Source organism: Medicago sativa, chromosome 7, assembly GCF_051527215.1.
Source record: "Medicago sativa cultivar Bolivia chromosome 7, Bolivia_mono, whole genome shotgun sequence".
NCBI lineage: Eukaryota > Viridiplantae > Streptophyta > Magnoliopsida > Fabales > Fabaceae > Medicago > Medicago sativa.
The window spans coordinates 9,115,626-9,135,390 of NC_140755.1; the positions used below are offsets into that span (position 1 = coordinate 9,115,626).

The 19,765-nt window shown below is 34.6% G+C and overlaps 1 protein-coding gene, 1 long non-coding RNA gene and 1 pseudogene across 3 annotated transcripts; 2 read left to right on the forward strand and 1 right to left on the reverse strand.

The window, feature by feature from the left end:
• The first annotated feature begins 353 nt into the window (after nt 1-353).
• On the forward strand, nt 354-2,589 carry LOC146904042 (uncharacterized). Its single transcript, XR_015017550.1, has 2 exons — nt 354-716; nt 2,392-2,589. It is a non-coding gene; the product is annotated as an uncharacterized LOC146904042 (long non-coding RNA).
• Nucleotides 2,590-7,697: 5,108 nt separating this feature from the next.
• LOC146904043 (uncharacterized) lies at nt 7,698-10,725 on the forward strand (annotated as a pseudogene). The gene is made up of 2 exons (XR_015017551.1): nt 7,698-9,962; nt 10,160-10,725. The product of XR_015017551.1 is annotated as an uncharacterized LOC146904043 (transcript).
• A 4,711-nt stretch (nt 10,726-15,436) lies between these two features.
• Nucleotides 15,437-19,484, reverse strand: LOC146904044 (uncharacterized). Its single transcript, XM_085728217.1, has 3 exons — nt 16,892-19,484; nt 16,152-16,812; nt 15,437-15,985 (listed from the first exon to the last, which is right to left on the reverse strand). The coding sequence occupies exons 1-3, from the start codon at nt 19,471-19,473 to the stop codon at nt 15,437-15,439; spliced, it is 3,792 nt and encodes a 1,263-aa protein (XP_085584343.1). The 5' UTR covers nt 19,474-19,484.
• Nucleotides 19,485-19,765: the final 281 nt, after the last annotated feature.

A 19,765-nucleotide genomic window follows, 5' to 3' on the forward strand; every position in this document is an offset into this window, starting at 1 on the left:
ACCATAGATGGTAGGTTCGATCATAATGATTGGTAGTCGATCTCTAAATTTCGAGGACGAAATTTCTTTAAGGGGGGTAGAGTGTAACATCCCGCTCATCTGCTAATGGGAATTTTATCTGACAAACGTATCAGAGGACTAAGAGTCATAGAAAACAATTATGGTGAAGTATGTTATGTACAATTGAGGATATTATTAAGTGATATTAGTAAAGTATGGACTTATGTACCAGAGTCAAGCTAATCACGTTTAAGGCAAGGGCAATTGAGTAATTGCACATGGTAAGGATATTTATTTGGTTTTCTCCCAAAATATCTCATTCCTTTCCATCTTTCCTCTCTCTAGGTTTGGGGAAAAAGGAATTGCTCTTCCTTCTCTCTACTCTTCTCCATCGCCCCTTCACTCACTCACTCCACCAATCCATTCCAAAACTTCTTCCTCCTCATGATCAAGCTTATGTATGGTACTTCCAAGATCAAGGAACAAGTATGAGCTTGTATTGGGCTTGTTCTTCCACTCTAACCTCACAAGGGAATAAATCATGAGATGAGGGTTTTGGTGAAGAAGCTTTGGGTTGGATCAAAGATGGTCAAGCAAGGATCATGGCAACTTCTAGAGCAAGAAACAACAAAGGGAATGAGTAGAAGCTTGGAATCAAAGTTAGGGTTTGAACATGAGAAGCTTGAAGCTTGAGGCAAACACAAGGAACAAGCTAGGTGAGTTCCATAGATAGATTACCCACCTTTGGGATTGATTAATCTTGTAGAAAAATCATGATTTATGTTAGTTTAGTTTTTATGGAACTTTAGTACCCCAAGCCAATCCTAGTTGTTTACATGTTAAAATTGCCATGGTATATGTTTAAATAAGTCTATACAAGTTGTTGGATGTGTTTGGTGCATTACAGGGTCAAATTGGACGAGTTTTGGGTCGAAAATGGCGAAAACCCGTAGCCGAAAGCACCGAAAACGCGAAAGTTCGCAGCGCTGCGCCTGTACAAGGGCGCTAGGCGCCCACACACAGGGAGCCAGCGCTAGGCGCCCAACTCCTGGCGCCAGGCGCCCCAGACAGGACAACGTCCGCGTTGTCTTGCGCTCGGGTGCTTGGGGGCAGTCGTGTGGGGGTCCGAGGCGATCGTTTCGAAGTATTCTTTGACTGTTTTCACTCATTTCTCAACTGGAACAAACTTGGCCTTGTGAAATCATAGAATTTTCTAAATGGCTTAAGACTTGGGTTTTGGCATTTTCAGTCTTTAGTAACTATTGGAAATTTGCACAACTCGTCAATTGATCCTTGCATCATTAATCATGGCAATGTTAGCATGAATTACAAGGATGGCTCAAGAGAGTCTAAGCATGATGGGGTAGTAATGAACTAAGAAAGGGAATGTATGTAGAGCCTCGGCTTAGCTAGTCGAGAACTAGTATGTATATCAAGAATCCCTAGAAAGATAAGACGTGAAGTGTAATCTCTTCGCACAAGAGCTAGAATGAGTTAGCAAGTACGTAAGCCGTGGATTGACTAGTTAGTCTCTCCACCATGATTAGGTATGAATATGAACAAGTAAGAGTTTACCACTAATCGGTTCGATTAAGGTTCTGAGGTAAACAATCAAGTATGTATATGTTTAACTTATATGCACGACAAGACCATGACTAACAAGCGTAGGTGCTCGTGTCTCTTGTTATCCACGCCAGAGGGATACGGGAGGTTCTCGACCTAAGGGGAACGGTTTAAGCCGCAAGGGACCCGCACGACACCGAGGGAGTCCAATGTACGTACATCGGTCATGTATGGGATTGTTCTCGGGGTTACTCCACCCGGGACTATCCGTAAAATGAATCAAGATAATAATTGTTTGTTCAACGCTAACCCATGAATGAACTTAGACACGATTATGTTTATGATGATTACGATTATGTTATGTTTATGCTCATGATCGAGCCCATGTATGATATGTTTAAGAACAAGAATAAGAGCATGAAATGCTATTAGACGAGAGCAAGATATGTATAGGACAAGTAAAGAAAGCTATGGCCGTGGCGACCCTAGGTTTCCCTAATCGTCCGGAATAGAATCATGTCATGAATATGCTATGTTATTTATGTTTAGGCCTTGTTACGTAAGTGTACACTTGGCAATGCGGTTTAGGTTCCCACAACCGCCATGACATGTATAGATGAGGAACCTATAACAGGTGAGATAAGATTATGACGGCTCTAGTAATCACTACCGTCTAAGTATGCAAGTATCCACACACGTATAATCAACCGTCATGTTGTAATGTAAACACGTGGTGACCGTAGGTTTCCCCTTGAGGTTGCCTATAGCCTAGGATTTAGGGGAACTCACTGAGACGTTATGTCTCATCCCAATCCTTATTTGTTTCAGATAAGCAGGATGATTATGTATGTGCGGAGCCGGATGGATATTACTTCAAGGGCTCGTTCGTAAAGCTGCAGGACATTATGGACATCAAGGATGTATTTTTAAGTATGGATGAGTTGTGTTGTATTATTATTTATACGAACGTAACTTGATGTAAATATTATTCATTCGAAGTTTTTAATTGTTGTATATTTTAATGTATCCAGTACTAATATTAACGCACGTGCCAGACTTTCTAGATACGTCTGGTATGGGTGTTACAAACAGGATTATCTGCCACAAGATAATCCTCAATAACATCCTGTGGCATCCCCTCATCCTCTGCCTCGTCCTGCGGCGGTTGAAAAAACATCCTCTCCTCCTCTATCCGATCATGTCCAACAAAACCCTCATCTGCATAAGCATACACTAGTGACGGATCAATCACCTGGGAGGAGTCATCCACATGTGCCTGTGAGCCCTCTCCATGTATCCTCGGGTCCCTGCGCTTCCGAGTCTTAGGGACATACGGGTATTCAACCCACTTTTCTCTCCGAGCACTAGCGGTACTCGCCTCTTTACCTTTCCGCATCCTATCCTCTCTAATAACCCGTTGTCGCTCATCCGTATCCCTAGCCATATCTGTACAAAACAAATATAAAAAACATAAATATGTGGAACAATGGTTCTAATCTAATCTAACTTATGCATTCATCAAACCTAATCTAACTACATTATCACATATGGTTATTCTACATTATGGTTATCATTATGCCAAATTTATGGAACAATGGTTCTAACAATAACCATTACATTATCACAAATTAAACTTACGCATATGAAAAATTAAACTTAGGCACATTATGTCATTCATCATTATGTCATCCATCAAACTTGCCAATAATGCAAAAAAAAAAAAAACAAACTTATAAACACCATAACATATATACATTACATAATTTAACATTTTTGCAAAAAAAAAATTACACAAAAAAACAAGATTCTCTCACTTAGGCATTTCATCAAACACCTTAAGTGCTATTCAAAATACTAGCACAATTGGTGTTATTTCAACATCAAATTCAACTACATTGTACCTACATTGTCTCTAAACATCAATTCCAGCAAAAACAATCCATCAAAGCAACTAAATCATGCATAATTTACAATTTTCTAACCTAACCCTAAAACTACCTAAAACTAACATTTTGCTCAAAATTATAAAAACTAACACCCTAAACAAACTACATTGCATGTAAAAAGGAAGGAAAGAACTTACTTTTCAACTAATTGTAGAAATTGGGCGCAAATTCGTGAAGTAGAAATTTGGAGAAATTTGAAAGTTTGGAGGTTTGAAGAAGTTGTGTTTCTGGAAAATGTGAAAGTGAAGGTTCTGCGCTCATAAAAACGCAGAACTCAACGGTAGTTAACAACCGCTGAGTTCCAGCGGCAGTTAACTACCAGCGTGTTTCCCAGCGGTAGTTAACTACCGCCAGGGGCATTAAGGTCATTTACTTGTGTCAATTGGAAGTATTCTTTGTCAAAAAAGCAATTTTCTCTTAGGAATCGTGGTTGGGCCTAACACAACCCCACAAAACCGGCTTGTGAGGTGAGGATTGCCCCCACTTATAAACAAATTGTCAGATCAACTCCTAACCGATGTGGGACTCTTAACGATTTCCAATCTTCAGAGCTCCACCAACTTGATTAAACACTACAAACATATATACCTGTTTTTACGTTTTCACTATCTTTTTTCTCTCTACTATTTATTCATTAACCAAACAAAGTACAAATAAGATAGAGACCTTTTGTCACAAAAAAAAAAAAAAAAAGATTGAGACCAAATTATTTATGTTTCCTTTCACAATAACTAAAAGTTGTTTTTTCTTATCGAGAACCAAATTAAATCATGCAACTTGTTTCGAGGACTAAAATGTATTTTCCTCTAAACAAAAATGTTTGTATTTTATTTGTTTAATTGAATGTTTAGGAACGTAAAAGACACTAAAGTTGACCGGTTGACGAACAAATACTCACACATCAAAGAAAACTAATGCACAAGACTTTCTAATAACATACTAAGTCAACATACCACTTTGGAGACACATATATACCTAGACGTACCATTGGGGCAAAGCCTTTACAATTATATCATATTATATTATATTAATTATAATTTTGTCAAAAAAAAAATTATATTAATTATAAGAATTGGCTGTATATAAATAATTGCGAAAGTTTATGTCACGATAATATGAAAATCGTGTTTTTAAAAAGCAAAACAAGGTTGACCAAAAAAAAAAAAATCAATAAAACAAGATATCCACTGGCTCGGCACATAAAAATGTTTGAGATGGTTATATCAGATGTCATAATCAGGGTTTGAATCTCAAATCTTTCACTTGAGTGTGTAGTTTCTAATAACTATTATCATGAAGAAGAAGAAAAAAGAAAAAAAAACAAGATGGTTGAATTTTCGGGATTGTTCTTGAACTCTGTATTAGCTCAAGTAACCAAGTTCCTTTCTTAAGAATTGCGATGATAGAAATAGAATTAATCTCGTTGGTCTTTTCTCATAACTTATAGTATGGCTTCTTTCAAATTAAATTAAATTTGATAACTAACAATTAATTTGGTTATTTTACTTCTTTTGGACGTAACACATCTTCTTTTATAACTAACAATAAATACTACGAGATAAATTAATTCATCATCCCGATTGATAAATTAAAAATAAGGCATACAAATTGATAACAAATTTTTTTTGACGGTGACCGAGCGATTGATAAATTAAAAATAAGGCATACAAATTGATAACAAATTTTTTTTGGCGGTGACCGAGGTTTGAACTCCGGACCTTGCATATTATGATGCGATGTCCCTACAAACTGAGCTAAGATTGATAACAAATTTGATAATATAATTAACTTTCTTATTATGTAAATAAATATATTCTATATTTAGGGGCGAGAGTAATTATACATATAAAGGATTGTTGGTTTCAATTTTTCATGTACACAAATACTATAGGCTTATCTTATGCAGTAACATATACGTAGCGCAAATATAAATGAAAATATCAAATTGTGCTGAATTGGTGCGTGAGAATGAGTGTGGCCAACGAGCATGCTAGTCTCACAACAACATTATAAAGGCCTTTCATACACCTTAGAACATTATCTGCAATTCATTAGTTAAAAAAAAAAAAAAAAACACATGAACTTGCCAAAATATATAGTTTCTAATTTCTCTGGTCCAATAATGTGGATGATCTATCTTCTTTTTTGGGGTTTGGTTGTAGGAACTCAATCTGCCACAATTACATCTCAACTTCAAATGGAAGCAAATGGTATGTAGTAGACACACTTCTTGTTGGTGTCTATAGCAAAATGTGTTAAATCTTTCGGTTAATGTCTGCCATGATTACACTTTTTGTTGGTGTTCTTGAAGCTTGAGTTATTAGAGGCTAAAATCTATTTAGTTTATATCTTTATGAGTTCAGATATTAATTCAATTTTTTTTATTCCATATTATTTTTACTATCTGATTTATTAATTTGGCTTATTTGGAACAGGATTCCTCCTTCATGATTTTTAGTAGCGTTCATGAAAAGCCTTCATGAAAAGGCTGAATTTGGCTTTATTAATAATTCTCTTTCTTTTTATAATTTTTTACTTTAGATAATTAAAGATATTAACCATCAAAATTGTGCATTGATATATGTGAAGTGGTTGACTTGGACATATATTTTGAAACGGAGGGAGTATTTGTTTAATTATATGTTTAGGAGCGTAAAGTTGACCCGATGACGAAGAAAAACTTGCATCCTAAAATGGACACTTATGCACAGGACTTTGTGATTGACTAAGTCAATAGATGACTTTAGAGACACATGCATGTCTATATTTAGACGTAACCAATGTGGCAAAGCCTTTACATAGAAAGAAACAGGATAACTCTAGACTTGTGGTATATTAAAATAAACCCGCAATACCATTTTTATTCGAAGTGTGTTAGATTAGTTTTATTTCTTAGATTATTAAAAAAAAAATATTAAGGGAGAAAGTGTAGATTTTAACATAAGAATTGACGAGAATGTAATTCAAGTTTCTCTAAGTGGAGGGAGTAAAATGTTTTCTAGTATAATGTAGATTTTTTTTTTAGTCATGGTGATTAGATCAATATGCAAAACTTGGAGTAGTGACAATTGAAACTTTAATAGGAAGACACCCTGGTGATATATTGTCATCACTTCAATCTGCATCAACTTAGGGCATGGAATTATGTGAAGTATTAGACCAACATCTCCCATTTTCAAATAATGTGATGGTTTTACTTGACATAATTCGCGTTTTCGTGGTAGCAGTTGCATGCTTAAATTTCAATCCGTGCTCTTTACCAACAATGAAATGCGTGTCAGAGAGTTTTTCCATTTTCCTCAAAAAAAAAAAAAAAAAGAGAGAGAGTTTTTCCTTTGAACTTACACCATCAAGTATTCCTTTGAGTGATATTTCAATGTAGCAACTCATTAGTGAACTAAAAGGATTATTTCACGTTGGGAACACTTCAGAAGGAAGTTGAATGTCTTAGAAATTAGACCTCAATAAAGTCATTGTAAAAGTTTATTTTCATAAGTTGTTAGAAAATGTTATAATTATGGTATTTCAAATGTGTATGTAATGTAATTTTCCATGTTTTGAATAAATTTAAATTTCTCTTTCTAGTTCTAATACTTATATTTCAATTGAATTAAATTAATTTTCCTATTATGGTTATGTCATTGACGGAATTATAAAATGCTTGGACAAGTCTGTTTTTGTTTAGTAGTGAAGTTTGAATTAATATTTAGTTTATCAATTCTAATAGGTTTTTTTCGTAGGAATTTTTAGGGAACGTCCTGAGCTGACCCAACTGTTTTTTTTGTTGACTCTCTCTAAGTTCAAAATTCTAATAGGTGTTTCTCGTAGGAATTTTTCTTTGAAAATCATTGTGTTTTCGAGATACCTATTTTTGCTATAGCGTGTAGAAAGAATGCTATATTCTTTTGGCAAGTACCCAGTGGTACCACAAAGAGAACCGAAAAATTGTTGTCATCTCACTGAATGATGCAAAATAGAAAAATATGTATCCTTCATGAATGATGCTTTTGAATATTTTCCATGTTCACACAAGACTTTAATATCTAATGTCGTGACACATGTGTAGCACAATCAATAAGTCAAATCATTAAATATCGTACTGAATATTAATCTTTGAGAATGACACACCATTATAAATGTTTTATATGCATCTTAGAACAATGTATGCAATTCATTAGATCTCAAAAAATGAACTTGACAAAATATTTAGTTTCCAATTCCTGTGGTCCAAAAATGAGGATGGTCTTTCTTCTTATCTGGATTTTCATTGTAGGTACTCAATCTGCCACAATGACATCTCAACTTCAATTGGAAGCAAATGCTATATTGAATAGTGGAACACGTCTGATGCATATTTCAACATCTCCCATCTTTGTAAATGGGATGGGATAATATGCAACAAGGCTGGAAGCATAAAAGAAATCTACATATATTCTGCAACAATGCCTGAGATTCACTTTGCAACGCTCAACTTGTCTGTTTTCCACAATTTAGAAGGCCTTTATGTCGGTGGAATTGGACTGCAAGGGACTATCCCAAAAGAAATTGGCCTTCTCTCCAAGCTCACTTATCTCGATTTATCCTCTAATTCTCTTGTGGGTGAGATACCGTATTCACTAGGAAATCTCACCAAACTCACCAATCTTTCTCTGTATGCTAATTATCTTGAAGGTGAGATACCGTATTCACTAGGAAATCTCACCAAACTCACCCATCTTTCCCTGTATGCTAATTCTCTTGTAGGTGAGATACCTCCTTCAATAGGAAATCTTAGACAGTTGGAGTTTTTAGCCATCTCTTACAACAACATTCAAGGTTCCATTCCTCATGAGTTGGGATTCATTAAAAATCTCAGAGGATTTCATCTATCTAACAATAGATTGAAAGGTGAGATACCTACTTCACTAGGAAATCTAAAACAATTAGAGAACCTAGACATCTCCCACAACAACCTTCAAGGTTCGGTTCCTCATGAGTTGGGGTTCTTGAAAAATCTCAGAGGATTAGATCTATCTCACAATATAATCGAAGGTGAGATGCCTCCTTCACTAGGAAATCTCAAACAATTAGAGTACCTAGACATCTCCTACAACAACCTTCAAGGTTCGGTTCCGCATGAGTTGGGGTTCTTGAAAAATCTCACAAAAATAGATCTATCTCACAACAGACTCAATGGAAACTTGCCTATCTCCCTTACTGTTCTCACCAAATTACTATACCTTGACATCTCAAACAATTTTCTCACTGGTGGCCTCCCATCTAACTTCGGTCAATTAAGTGACTTGAAAATGTTGTGGTTAAATAATAACTCCATTGGTGGGGACTTGCCGATTTCGTTGAATACTCTCTCTGAATTAGCTTTCCTTAACATTTCAAACAATTTACTCAATTGTACCCTTCCTTCACATTTTATCCCAATGATAGAGTATAAAATCTCCATTGACCTGAGTCACAATCACATTAGTGGTGTAATCCCTTATCAGTTTGGAAACTTTGAACAACTTCTTTTAAACAATAATAATATTAGTGGAACGATTCCCGAATCAATTTGTAATGTCCAAAACGTGAACATTTCCTACAATTATTTAAGCGGTCCAATTCCATCTTGTGTATCTGATACTTCTGCATTAATAGGGAATAACAATGTATGTACTAACAAACTCTACGAGAAATCTGAACTCCAACCTTGCCCATCTCCGTATTATACAATAATAAGGAAAAGTAATAAAGTAGAGCTTCACGTTGTCATTGTTCTTCCTATACTCATTATTGTAATCTTCACCTTCTCACTTATCATGTGCTTGAAACTTCGTCATAATTCTATCAAGAACAAGCAAGCAAACAAATCAACAATAAAGAATGGGGATTTGTTTTGTATATGGAATTATGATGGACAAATAGCATATGATGACATCATTAGAGCAACAGAAGATTTTGACATTAGATATTGCATTGGAACAGGGGCATATGGAAGTGTTTACAAGGCACAGTTACCATGTGGAAAAGTTGTTGCCTTGAAGAAACTTCACGGCTATGAAGCAGAGGTGCCAGCTTTTGATGAAAGTTTTAGAAATGAAGTGAAAATATTATCAGATATAAAGCACCGAAATATTGTGAAGCTTTATGGATTCTGCTTGCACAAAAGAATCATGTTTTTGATCTACCAGTACATGGAGAGAGGAAGCTTGTTCTCTGTCTTATATGATGATGTAGAGGCCGTGGAATTCAATTGGAGAAAAAGGCTTAATGTTGTGAAAGGTGTTGCATTTGGTCTATCATATCTTCATCATGATTGTACCCCTCCAATAGTGCATAGAGATGTATCTAGTGGTAATATCTTGTTAAACTCTGAGTGGCAGCCAAGTGTTTCTGACTTTGGAACAGCTCGACTCCTTCAATATGATTCGTCCAATCGAACCATAGTTGCTGGAACTATTGGATATATAGCTCCTGGTAAATTTTTCATTGCTCTCTGTGTTCTTTTAATTCTTGTATTTATCCATTTATCTATGATGCATAACATGAATATTTATCATCCACACAAACAACATAAATGTTCTTTGGTTTTTATTACAGAGTTACTAATTAAAATTACAAATTATTTTAGTTGCATCCTTTAATCAACTAATGGTGATTTTATCAATATGCAGAACTTGCCTATACCATGGTTGTGAGTGAAAAGTGTGATGTATATAGTTTCGGAGTAGTGGCACTTGAAACTTTAATGGGAAGGCATCCTGGAGATCTTTTGTCATCTCTTCAATTAGCATCAACTCAAAGCATGAAATTATGTGAAGTATTAGACCAACGTCTTCCACTTCCAAATAATGTGATGGTTTTACTTGACATAATTCGTGTTGCCGTAATAGCATTTGCGTGCTTAAATTTCAATCCTTCCTCTCGACCAACAATGAAATGTGTGTCACAGAGTTTTTCCACTGAACTTACGCCATTAAGCATTCTTTTGAGTGAAGTTTCCGTGCAGCAACTCATGAGTCAAGAACTAAAAACATTATTTCATATCGGGAACTATTGAAATAAGCACTTTGGATTGAATTTTGGTGTCTTTGAAATTTGAATTCAATAAAGACGTTGTAAAAGTTTATTTTCATAAGTTATTAGAAAATGTGAAAGAATTTTGTTGTTACGTTTTCTCAAATGTGTGTAATTCAACTTTTCCATATCCATAATGTTCACTGTTTCCTCCTCTGTCCTACCTCCGTCTTTTTATGTTTAGTTTAATTTGCTTCTTATTTTTTCTAATTCGGTTTTATCATGAAATTAATCATATATGCTGTTGCAATTGTGAAATTGATGATGTTAAAAAGATTTCACGTATGACATGATACACTATGAAGTTAAAAATGCTTGGAGAACTTCAATTTTTTCTAAAGGGTAAATACAGACGATGGTGAATGTTATTGAGATAAGATTGTGGATGTTGTCTTGTGGGAGTAAATCTGCAGCTCATGCTGTTGCTGTTATGGCTATTCTTGTTTCTTCTGTTGTTGTGGTTTATATTTCAACTGCTATTTATGCCTTTACACACTAGATTTGGAATTGAAATCATGTTTGATTGTTATATTTTTTGATATATGAAATGGATTGAATTGGATTTTGGAAAGAAGAAATTTTGGGTGTTTTTTTAAGAAGAAATTCACGTGCCATTAGAAATTTGTATGGAGAAGATGAAGGAAATAACAAAAAAAAAAAAAATAAGTTTTCAACAAATGAAAAAATGACACGTGTACCATATTTAACTTTTTTTATTAAACATAACGGAAAACTAACGGAAGGGATCACTTTGGTAAACGGAGAGATACTTAAGGGACCAAATTGAGACAGTTTAAAATTAAGGGACCAAATGAAACGCAAAAATAAGTTAAGGGACCAAAGTCTGTATTTACCCTTTTCTAAATGTCTACTAGAGGAACTATTCTCAGTAGTTAATTAATATTGTTAAATAAGTTTTTGGCCCCCCTAAATGAATTATTTTTTCGTTTTTAGTCTTGGCTTGTTGGTGTTTTTGAAGCTTCATTAAACTTTTTTTTGTTCCAAATTGTTTTTCCATTCTGGTTTATTAATATATACTCATCTTGAATAGGCATATTAGACCAATAATTCTGTGGGGGTTATTTACTGAAGAGGATTGAGATTAATTTGGCTTAATTGGAACAGTTTAGACAGGACGTGGCTAGGATTCCTCTTTCCACTTTCAAGGTAATTGATTTTTGAGAAGAAATAGAATTTAAGCTAGTTTCTTCTTTATTCAATGTTTTCCCTTGCTTATTTTTCTTTTAACCTTTTTTTTTTTTAATATTTTATTATTAAAGATTTATGTTGTGAAGCTATACACTCTGCTATTGAATTTACTTAAAGTAAACAAGCTAATTCAAATTTACCTCAACTTTAACTACATACGTATATAGAAGGCTTTTTTTTTTCTTACACAGTTTGCAACTATGTTCAGAGTTTGGAGTTATATACACTCTATTGTTTTGTTTTGCATTTTTTATTGTTAGTTTAATTTTGTCTCCTTCCTTTATATATTAACAAAACTAGTGGTTGACTGGTTATTCCAAAGTGTAAAACTTAATGGGATTTCATGTTTCGAATATGTTTTGCATATCAAGAATCTTATTCAGACATACTATTTGGAAAAAACAAGTATTAAGTTTGTGAAATTGTAACTTAATTAATGATATAATTTTTACATTAGCTTTATCAGAATATGAAGAAAATAACCTAGCTTGGCGCGCAAGTTAACTAATTAGATGCATTTGCATTTACAATTCATTTCACTTGTGTTTACATTTCATCTAGTTAGTTAGAGTAGTTACAATGAGCTGTCACTTATGTGTATATAACTACTTGCAATGAACTATCACAATCTAATGAAACTGTTTTCATCTTTCTCCATTTTGGAGCTTTTTCTCCCTTCATCCATGGCGGATTATTTTACTTTGAAGCTTCATGTCTTTTAATGTATTGGCTTTTACCTTCTGTTTTGGCAATTCAATGTAATGGATTGACATAAAGACATACACATAAATAGGGTTTCAGTGATGTTAATTAAGAGTAAATAATTCTCTTAGGGTGTGTTTGGATGGAGGGTTTAGCAGGGGAAAGGAGAGGAGAACTTACTTTTATTTTTTAAAATTACGGACATTATAAAATAATTTTTAGAAAATTGAATTAACAACATTGATAAATGATTATATAATACTTCTAAAACACTTGATTTATTTTAAAAAAAAAATATTTTACAATTTAAAAAATAAAAGTGAGCTCTCCCCTCCTTTCACCTCCTAAATCCTCAATCCAAACACACCCTTAGAAGTTAGGAGTTAGTTATTTAGTTTGTCAGCACAATTAGCTCTATAAATAAAATCATTTATTTAATAATTCAAATATTATAAAATTACAATGCAACCTTGAGAGGACAAGACGGGCAGTCATAGTAGTTCATTCACTAGGAGCTGTTTATAGTTTTTGTTTTGTGCCTTAAACTGCAACATTCTCTTCTGCATAATTTCATGAATTTGATTATGTAATTTCAATCTCAAGACCATCTTGTCATTGGGAATGCTCTAATAAATTGTTTAGCCCGCGTTAAAAAAAAAAAAAAAAAAATCTACATTCAAAGTCTTATACTCTCCAACCATATGCATATGATTTGGATCCATGAATCCTCTGATTACTATTAGGATACATTAGATCTGAGCAGTTGGTCTCTGACCAAATTGTAACGTTAATAACTTATGAGACTAAAATGTAACCAACAAATAACTTAAGGGACCACATCATTAATTAAGCCTAATTTCTTTTTAATATGTTTGAAATAATTTAATAGGATGCTTATACTAAGATGAAATGATCGTTAATGCATGATTGCCGAATTTTATACATGGATGTTTTGAAGTAAATATAATTAGAATTCAATGGATTTAAACATTTATCTAGTTTTTAGAAATAAAGAGACATAGAATCAATAGACATGTTGACACACAGTGGTGAGGTTGAATTTTCAAAAATTAAATTTGATAAAGGAAAAAATTAACTCATAATAACTTACCCATGTGGAATAAATGCTTTCTTCCTTAGGACCAGCACATTCCCCGTAGTACTACTACAAAGGAACGGGAAAATTGTTGTCATTTCCCTTTCAAAGAATGATGCATAGGAGAAAAACAGGTATCCTTCGTAAATGGTGCTTTTACATTTTTTCTATGTTCACATAAGACTTTTATATCTAAATGTCGTGACACATACATGTGTAGCACCATCAATTAGACTAATCATTAAATCGTACAGAATATTGGTCTTTCAAGTTATGTGAAGTATTAGACCAAACGTCTGCCACTTCCGAATAATATGATTGTTTTACTTGACATAATTCGTGTTGCCGTCGTAGCATTTGCATGCTTAAATCTCAATCCTTCCTCTCGACCAACAATGAAATATGTGTCACAGAGTTTTACCATTGAACTTACACCATCAAGTATTCTTTCGAGTGAAATTTCAGTGCAACAACTCATGAGTCAAGAACTAAAAATATTATTTCATGTCGGGAACCGTTGAATGAAAACCATCACTATGAAGTTCAGTGTCTTTGATATTTGAATTCAATAAAGAGATTGTAAAAGTTTATTTTCATAAATTGTTATAAAATTATGTTGTTATCGTATTTCAAATGTGTATTTACTATAACTTTTCCTTGCCTTGAATAAAATTGAATTACTTCTAGTTCCAATGCTTACTAATATTTTAATTAAATTAAAATGAATAAAGATGGTTTTAATGACTCTCTGCAAATACAATGCTTAAATTAATACAGTGCTTATAATGTCATAGTTGTTGAATTATATTAGGCCCAATTTATTTTTAATCCTTATATGATATATAGAATTAAAAATCTAATTTAAGTCCTAATACTGAGTAACTCCACAGATGTTTATTTCTCTAAAAAAATCCTCAATTGTTCATCTTTACGTATAACTTTTGGAGTTTGGTCTTTTCCCTCTATTTTCAATTTTTATATTATGAGATGACAACTTTTTCAAATGCACACATATAAATTAGACTTACATCATGAACAAGTTTGTTTCTTACTATTTGATCAATACGTCACGTCATATCATATTTGATCCAATGGAATGACATATTGATCAAATGGTAAAAAGAAGCTTGTGTGTAATGCAAGACTTGTATCACTTTTGTACCATACAGTTGGACTTATAATGAGGAGTTGGTACTATAGATTACTAAGCATTGGAGGTATGCAGTGCTTGGACGGTTCTGTTTTGCCTAAATGTCTAATTGAGGTATTATTATTTGTAATGAGTACAAGAATTATCATGAAAGAAGCAAAGCCTAATAACATGACACTCACCCTACCTATGTACAATTCTTCAAGGCTTCAGGTAAAATGAAAATGATTTTTTGAAGCAATTTATTTGAAAATAACCAAATATATAAAATAAATCTATATGGTATGTATTAGACACACTTCTATGGGTATTAATAGCAAAATGTGTTAAATCGTTTTCTAAATGTATGCCATGATTATACTTTATCTTGGTGTTCTTGAAGCTTGAGTTATTAGAGGCTAAAATCTATTTAGTTTATATCTTCATGAGTTGAGATATTAATTCAACTTTTTTTTATTCCAAATTGTTTTTACTACCATAGTAGTTCATTCACTAGGAGCTGTTCCTAGTTTTTGTTTTGTGCCTTAAACTGCAACTTTCTGTTCTGCATAATTTGAATTTGACTATGTAATTCCAATCTCAAGCCCATCTTGTAATTGGGAAACTTCTAATAAATTGTTTAGCCAACGTTATAAAAAAAAAAATGCTAAATTCAAAGTCTTATGTTATCCATAACACATATGCATAGTTTGGATCCATGGAATCCTCTCATTACTATTAGGAGACATACGATGGTGAGAAGCTGGTCTCAAGCCACAGGCGCTGCTGGAGCAGCCGTATTATGGTGGAAGTTTGGCAGCAGAATTGCAGCAGAAGCGAGGGAGGAACTGCGGTCCTATCTCCTGCCATCGTTTCTACCAACTCTCTGTTACGCCGAATTTCTTGCATGAAAAAGTCTTGTTGTTGTTTTAACTGAGTCCTCATCTCTTCAAGCTCTTTTTGACTTTGAGTCCTCACTTGTTCAAGCTCTTGATTTCGAGCCTGCATCTGTTGACTCAATTGTTGTATCAGTGTCACCATTTCAGGGGTCATCTCCACATTACGAGAACCGCCTTCTCCATCAATAGATCGTTCATAAATACATCTATTGTGTACCAAGTTGGAGGACATGGTTCCAGCACCATAATATTTGCTACTTTTTCCACGTCCGACTGTTTCCTTCCAAATGGTTTGTGCAGTAGAATGATCAAGTGAACCCATTGTACCCGTCGGAGATGAGCCATCAGATTGAGATAATACCTTTTTAGCCCTCTCATCAAACCCCTCCTGTATGGTAAATGAATAAACCAGACATCAAATTGGATTACTAATTAGATAATTAACTAATCATCAACTAATATATACATGAGTTCTAATATTATTGAGTGTGGGTTAGTGTTTTCTGGTCTATCTGGGCTGTTAGCTAGATACATGAGGATCTTTTCTGGTCAACCAAACCTGTAATTGGTTCGACTTCAATTTCATTAGGAACAGATGACATTTCATTATCTTGGTAAGCTGCATCTTCAATTGGGATGTTCATTTCAATGTGACCTCTTGGGTTTGTCTTGATGGCTGCACACCATCCTCGCTTGCGTTGCTGAAACGAAGGATAAGGTACATAATACACTTGTTTGACATTATGTGCCATGATGAATGGGTCAAACGCATTATACCTTTTGTCCATTCGTATGTCAACAATTTTGGTGATTGGGTCAATTTTTGTCCCATTCCTAGAAGGGTCAAACCAATCACAGTAAAATAACACAACTTTGTTCTCATGTTCTACATATTGGTAAGACAATTCATATATGTTTTTAATCAAGCCATAGAAGTCATCTTCACCTCCTTCTCCGACTCCTTTTACGTAAACACCACTGTTATATGTTTTTTTGCCCACCGTCCATGCATGAGTATGAAATTTATATCCATTCACAAAGTAAGTGTGATATTCTTTGACAAGCCTCTCTGGCCCTTGAGCTAGTCCTCTCAGATGACTGACCCCTCTAGTAGGTTCAATAATTGATACTTGATATTTAAACCATTCTGGAAAATTAGCATATATATAACCAGAAGATTGTTGTTCACCAACGTTTGCCCAACTCAAAAATGCCCTGTGGTGCAATTGAAAACTTAACTTTAGTAATATTAAAAAAAAAGGGATTAAAATAAACATATACATGATGGACGTACTCGAGGTATGGTTTAACTTCAGTGCAATTAATCAACACATGAACTTCAGCTGACCGCAACTCTTTATCTTTCATCCAATATTCTTTGTTCCCAACAGGACGCCCGGGAAGACAAAAGACCGATAATGCAAATGAGTGACTTCCACTTGCAGCATCAACTTCATTTTGTGTGTTTGTTGGAGTCAATGTCGATTTTATGAAGTAATAAGAGATAAAATAATTTGCTTCCTTCAATGTGTAAGCTATGCGTATTGATCCCTCAACCTTAGCCTTATTCTTCACACATCGCTTATAATCACCCATGCATCTTTCAAAAGGATACATCCACCTATATTGAACAGGTCCGCCGAGCATGGCTTCGTAAGCGAGATGAACCGACAGATGTTCCAGAGAATCAAAGAAACCCGGTGGGAAAACTTGCTCAAGTTTACAAAGAGTGACTGGCATATTCTGGTCCATTTTAACAAGTTCATCCGTTCTTAGAGTTGAAGCACAAAGATCTTTAAAAAATTGGCTAACTTCAGTCAATGGTTTTATAACATTGTTTGGCAATGAACTAAACGCAATTGGAAGTAAGCGTTCCATGAAAACATGACCATCATGACTTTTCATCCCACGCACCTTTCCTTTGTTGACGTCGGCACACCTTGCTAAATTTGAAGAATAACCATCTGGCATCCTCAGCTCTTTTAACCACATACAAATAGATTTTGCTTCATCAGAGGTTAGACTAAAAATAGCCTTGGGTTTTTGAAATTTTCCATTTGGAAGAGGTTGTAGTTCCATTTCTGGTCTCTTACAATACACCGACAAATCCAGTCTAGCCTTCTCATTATCTTTTGTTTTACCTGAGACATTCATCACTGTGTGAAGTATATTGTCAAAAAAATTCTTTTCAATGTGCATAACATCAAGATTATGTCTCAGTAAATTGTCTTTCCAATAAGGAAGGTCCCAAAAAATACTTCTTTTGATCCAGTTGTGCTCTTCCCCATATTTATGGTATCTAATTCTTTTGCCAACATCTGGGAATCTCAATAGCCCACGGACCCTGCGGAACACTTCTCGAGATGATATCTTAGGAGGCGGACCATCTTTTTCTAGTTTATCTTTCCTAAACATATTTCTTTTCCTCCGAAATACATGACCTTCTGGTAAAAACATCCTATGGTCAAACCATGAAGCCTTTCCTCCATAGTCCAAAGTAAACGCCTTTGTCTTCTCCATACAATGAGGGCAAGCAAGTTTACCATGAGTACTCCAACCAGACAACATCCCATATGCGGGAAATTCGTTGATAGTCCACATCAAAGCCGCCCTCATATTGAAATTCTCCCTTTTTGCAATATCATATGTCAATTGACCAATCCACAACCTCTTCAGATCATCAATCAAGGGTTGTAAAAACACATCAATGCCATCAAGTGGACTCGATGGTCCCGATATAATACAAGTCAAGAACATGTAAGGTTTTGACATACACATCTCAGGAGGGAGGTTATACGGGGTAACAATAATTGGCCAACAAGAATAAGGCGTTGCAGATGCTTGGATATATGGTGTAAAGCCATCAGAGCATAATCCCAATCTCACATTTCGTGGATCTGATGCAAAATCATGATGAACACGGTCAAAATGCTTCCATGCCTCACCGTCACAAGGATGCCGCATCTCAGGTGGATTTGACTTATTGTAGTAATGCCAAGTCATTTTACCAGCAGTTTGCATTGATGCATACAACCTTTGCAGTTTTGGTATTATTGGCAGGTAAAACATTGACTTAACCGGGATTCGTTTGTGATTACGGTGAACATCATCATTGCGAACAACATACCTAGGTTCATTGCAAAATTTACACTCCTCTAGTGCACCATCATTTGTACCAAATTCATTGTCATAGAACAACATGCACCCATTACTACAACAATCAATCCTTTTAGATTCTAATCCCAACTTCGACACTAATCTCTTGGCCTCGTAATAACTTTTCGGAAGATTGTCTTTGATGGGAGTAGCATCCAAAAGCATTTTCACAAAGTGCTCCAAGCACTTATCAGGTACATTCCAATTTGACTTGGCAGCTAAAAGTCTCGCGCACATGGATAATTTAGAGTCATTTGATCCTTCAAACAACGGTTCATTTATCTTTTCCAACAGGTTGTAAAAATCTTGTGCTTTCTTGTTCGGGGGTAGCTCCTCTTCAACCGGCTCATCATAAGACATGTTCACTCCAAGAGCGTCACCAATCATATCATCCATCATGTCAAACTGTTCAACATTCTTTGTATGTGTTCCACTGCATGAAGCACGTGTGTTCACATCGAACCCAGTATTAATAGGCGGCATTTGTTCACCATGATTAGTCCACACCCAATAGGAATCCATAAAGCCAACTTTTTTTAAATGTTTGATGACATCTTCTCCGCTCTGTATCAATCTACACGTACAAGTAAGACACGGACATCTTATCCCTCCCTCCCTCTCATAAATGTTTTGTGACATGGCGAAAGCAACAAATCCATGAATTCCTTCCTCAAATTGCGGTTTAAGTTTGGTTCTCCCCGGAAATGTTCTATCGTACATCCAACTTCGGTATTAATAATATTGATCCATCTTCTGCACTGTTGACATTTGGTTAAATTCTTTTAAAAAAAAAAAACTATTTATGCATTTCTTAAAACAAAAACTAATATTTATGCATATTATATTTTTTTATACCAATATCCATGCATATTTAATCAATAAAGTTATATATAAATAAATTTAAAATTTAAAATACATATGTAATAATATTAAATTAATTTAAGAAACTAACCTGATCAAGTTATAATCCGATGAAAAATATCCAGAAAAATCAACAGCGGCAACAACCACA

Excerpts from the sequence above, each read along its gene's own strand:
- LOC146904044 (XM_085728217.1), bottom strand. The coding sequence starts at position 19,473 with ATGTACGATAGAACATTTCCGGGGAGAACCAAACTTAAACCGCAATTT. Across the intron at positions 16,813-16,891 it reads GAAGTTAAACCATACCTCGA|GGCATTTTTGAGTTGGGCAA; the intron begins GTACGTCCATCA and ends ATTGCACCACAG. Across the intron at positions 15,986-16,151 it reads TCGAACCAATTACAGGTTTG|GAGGGGTTTGATGAGAGGGC; the intron begins GTTGACCAGAAA and ends TTTACCATACAG.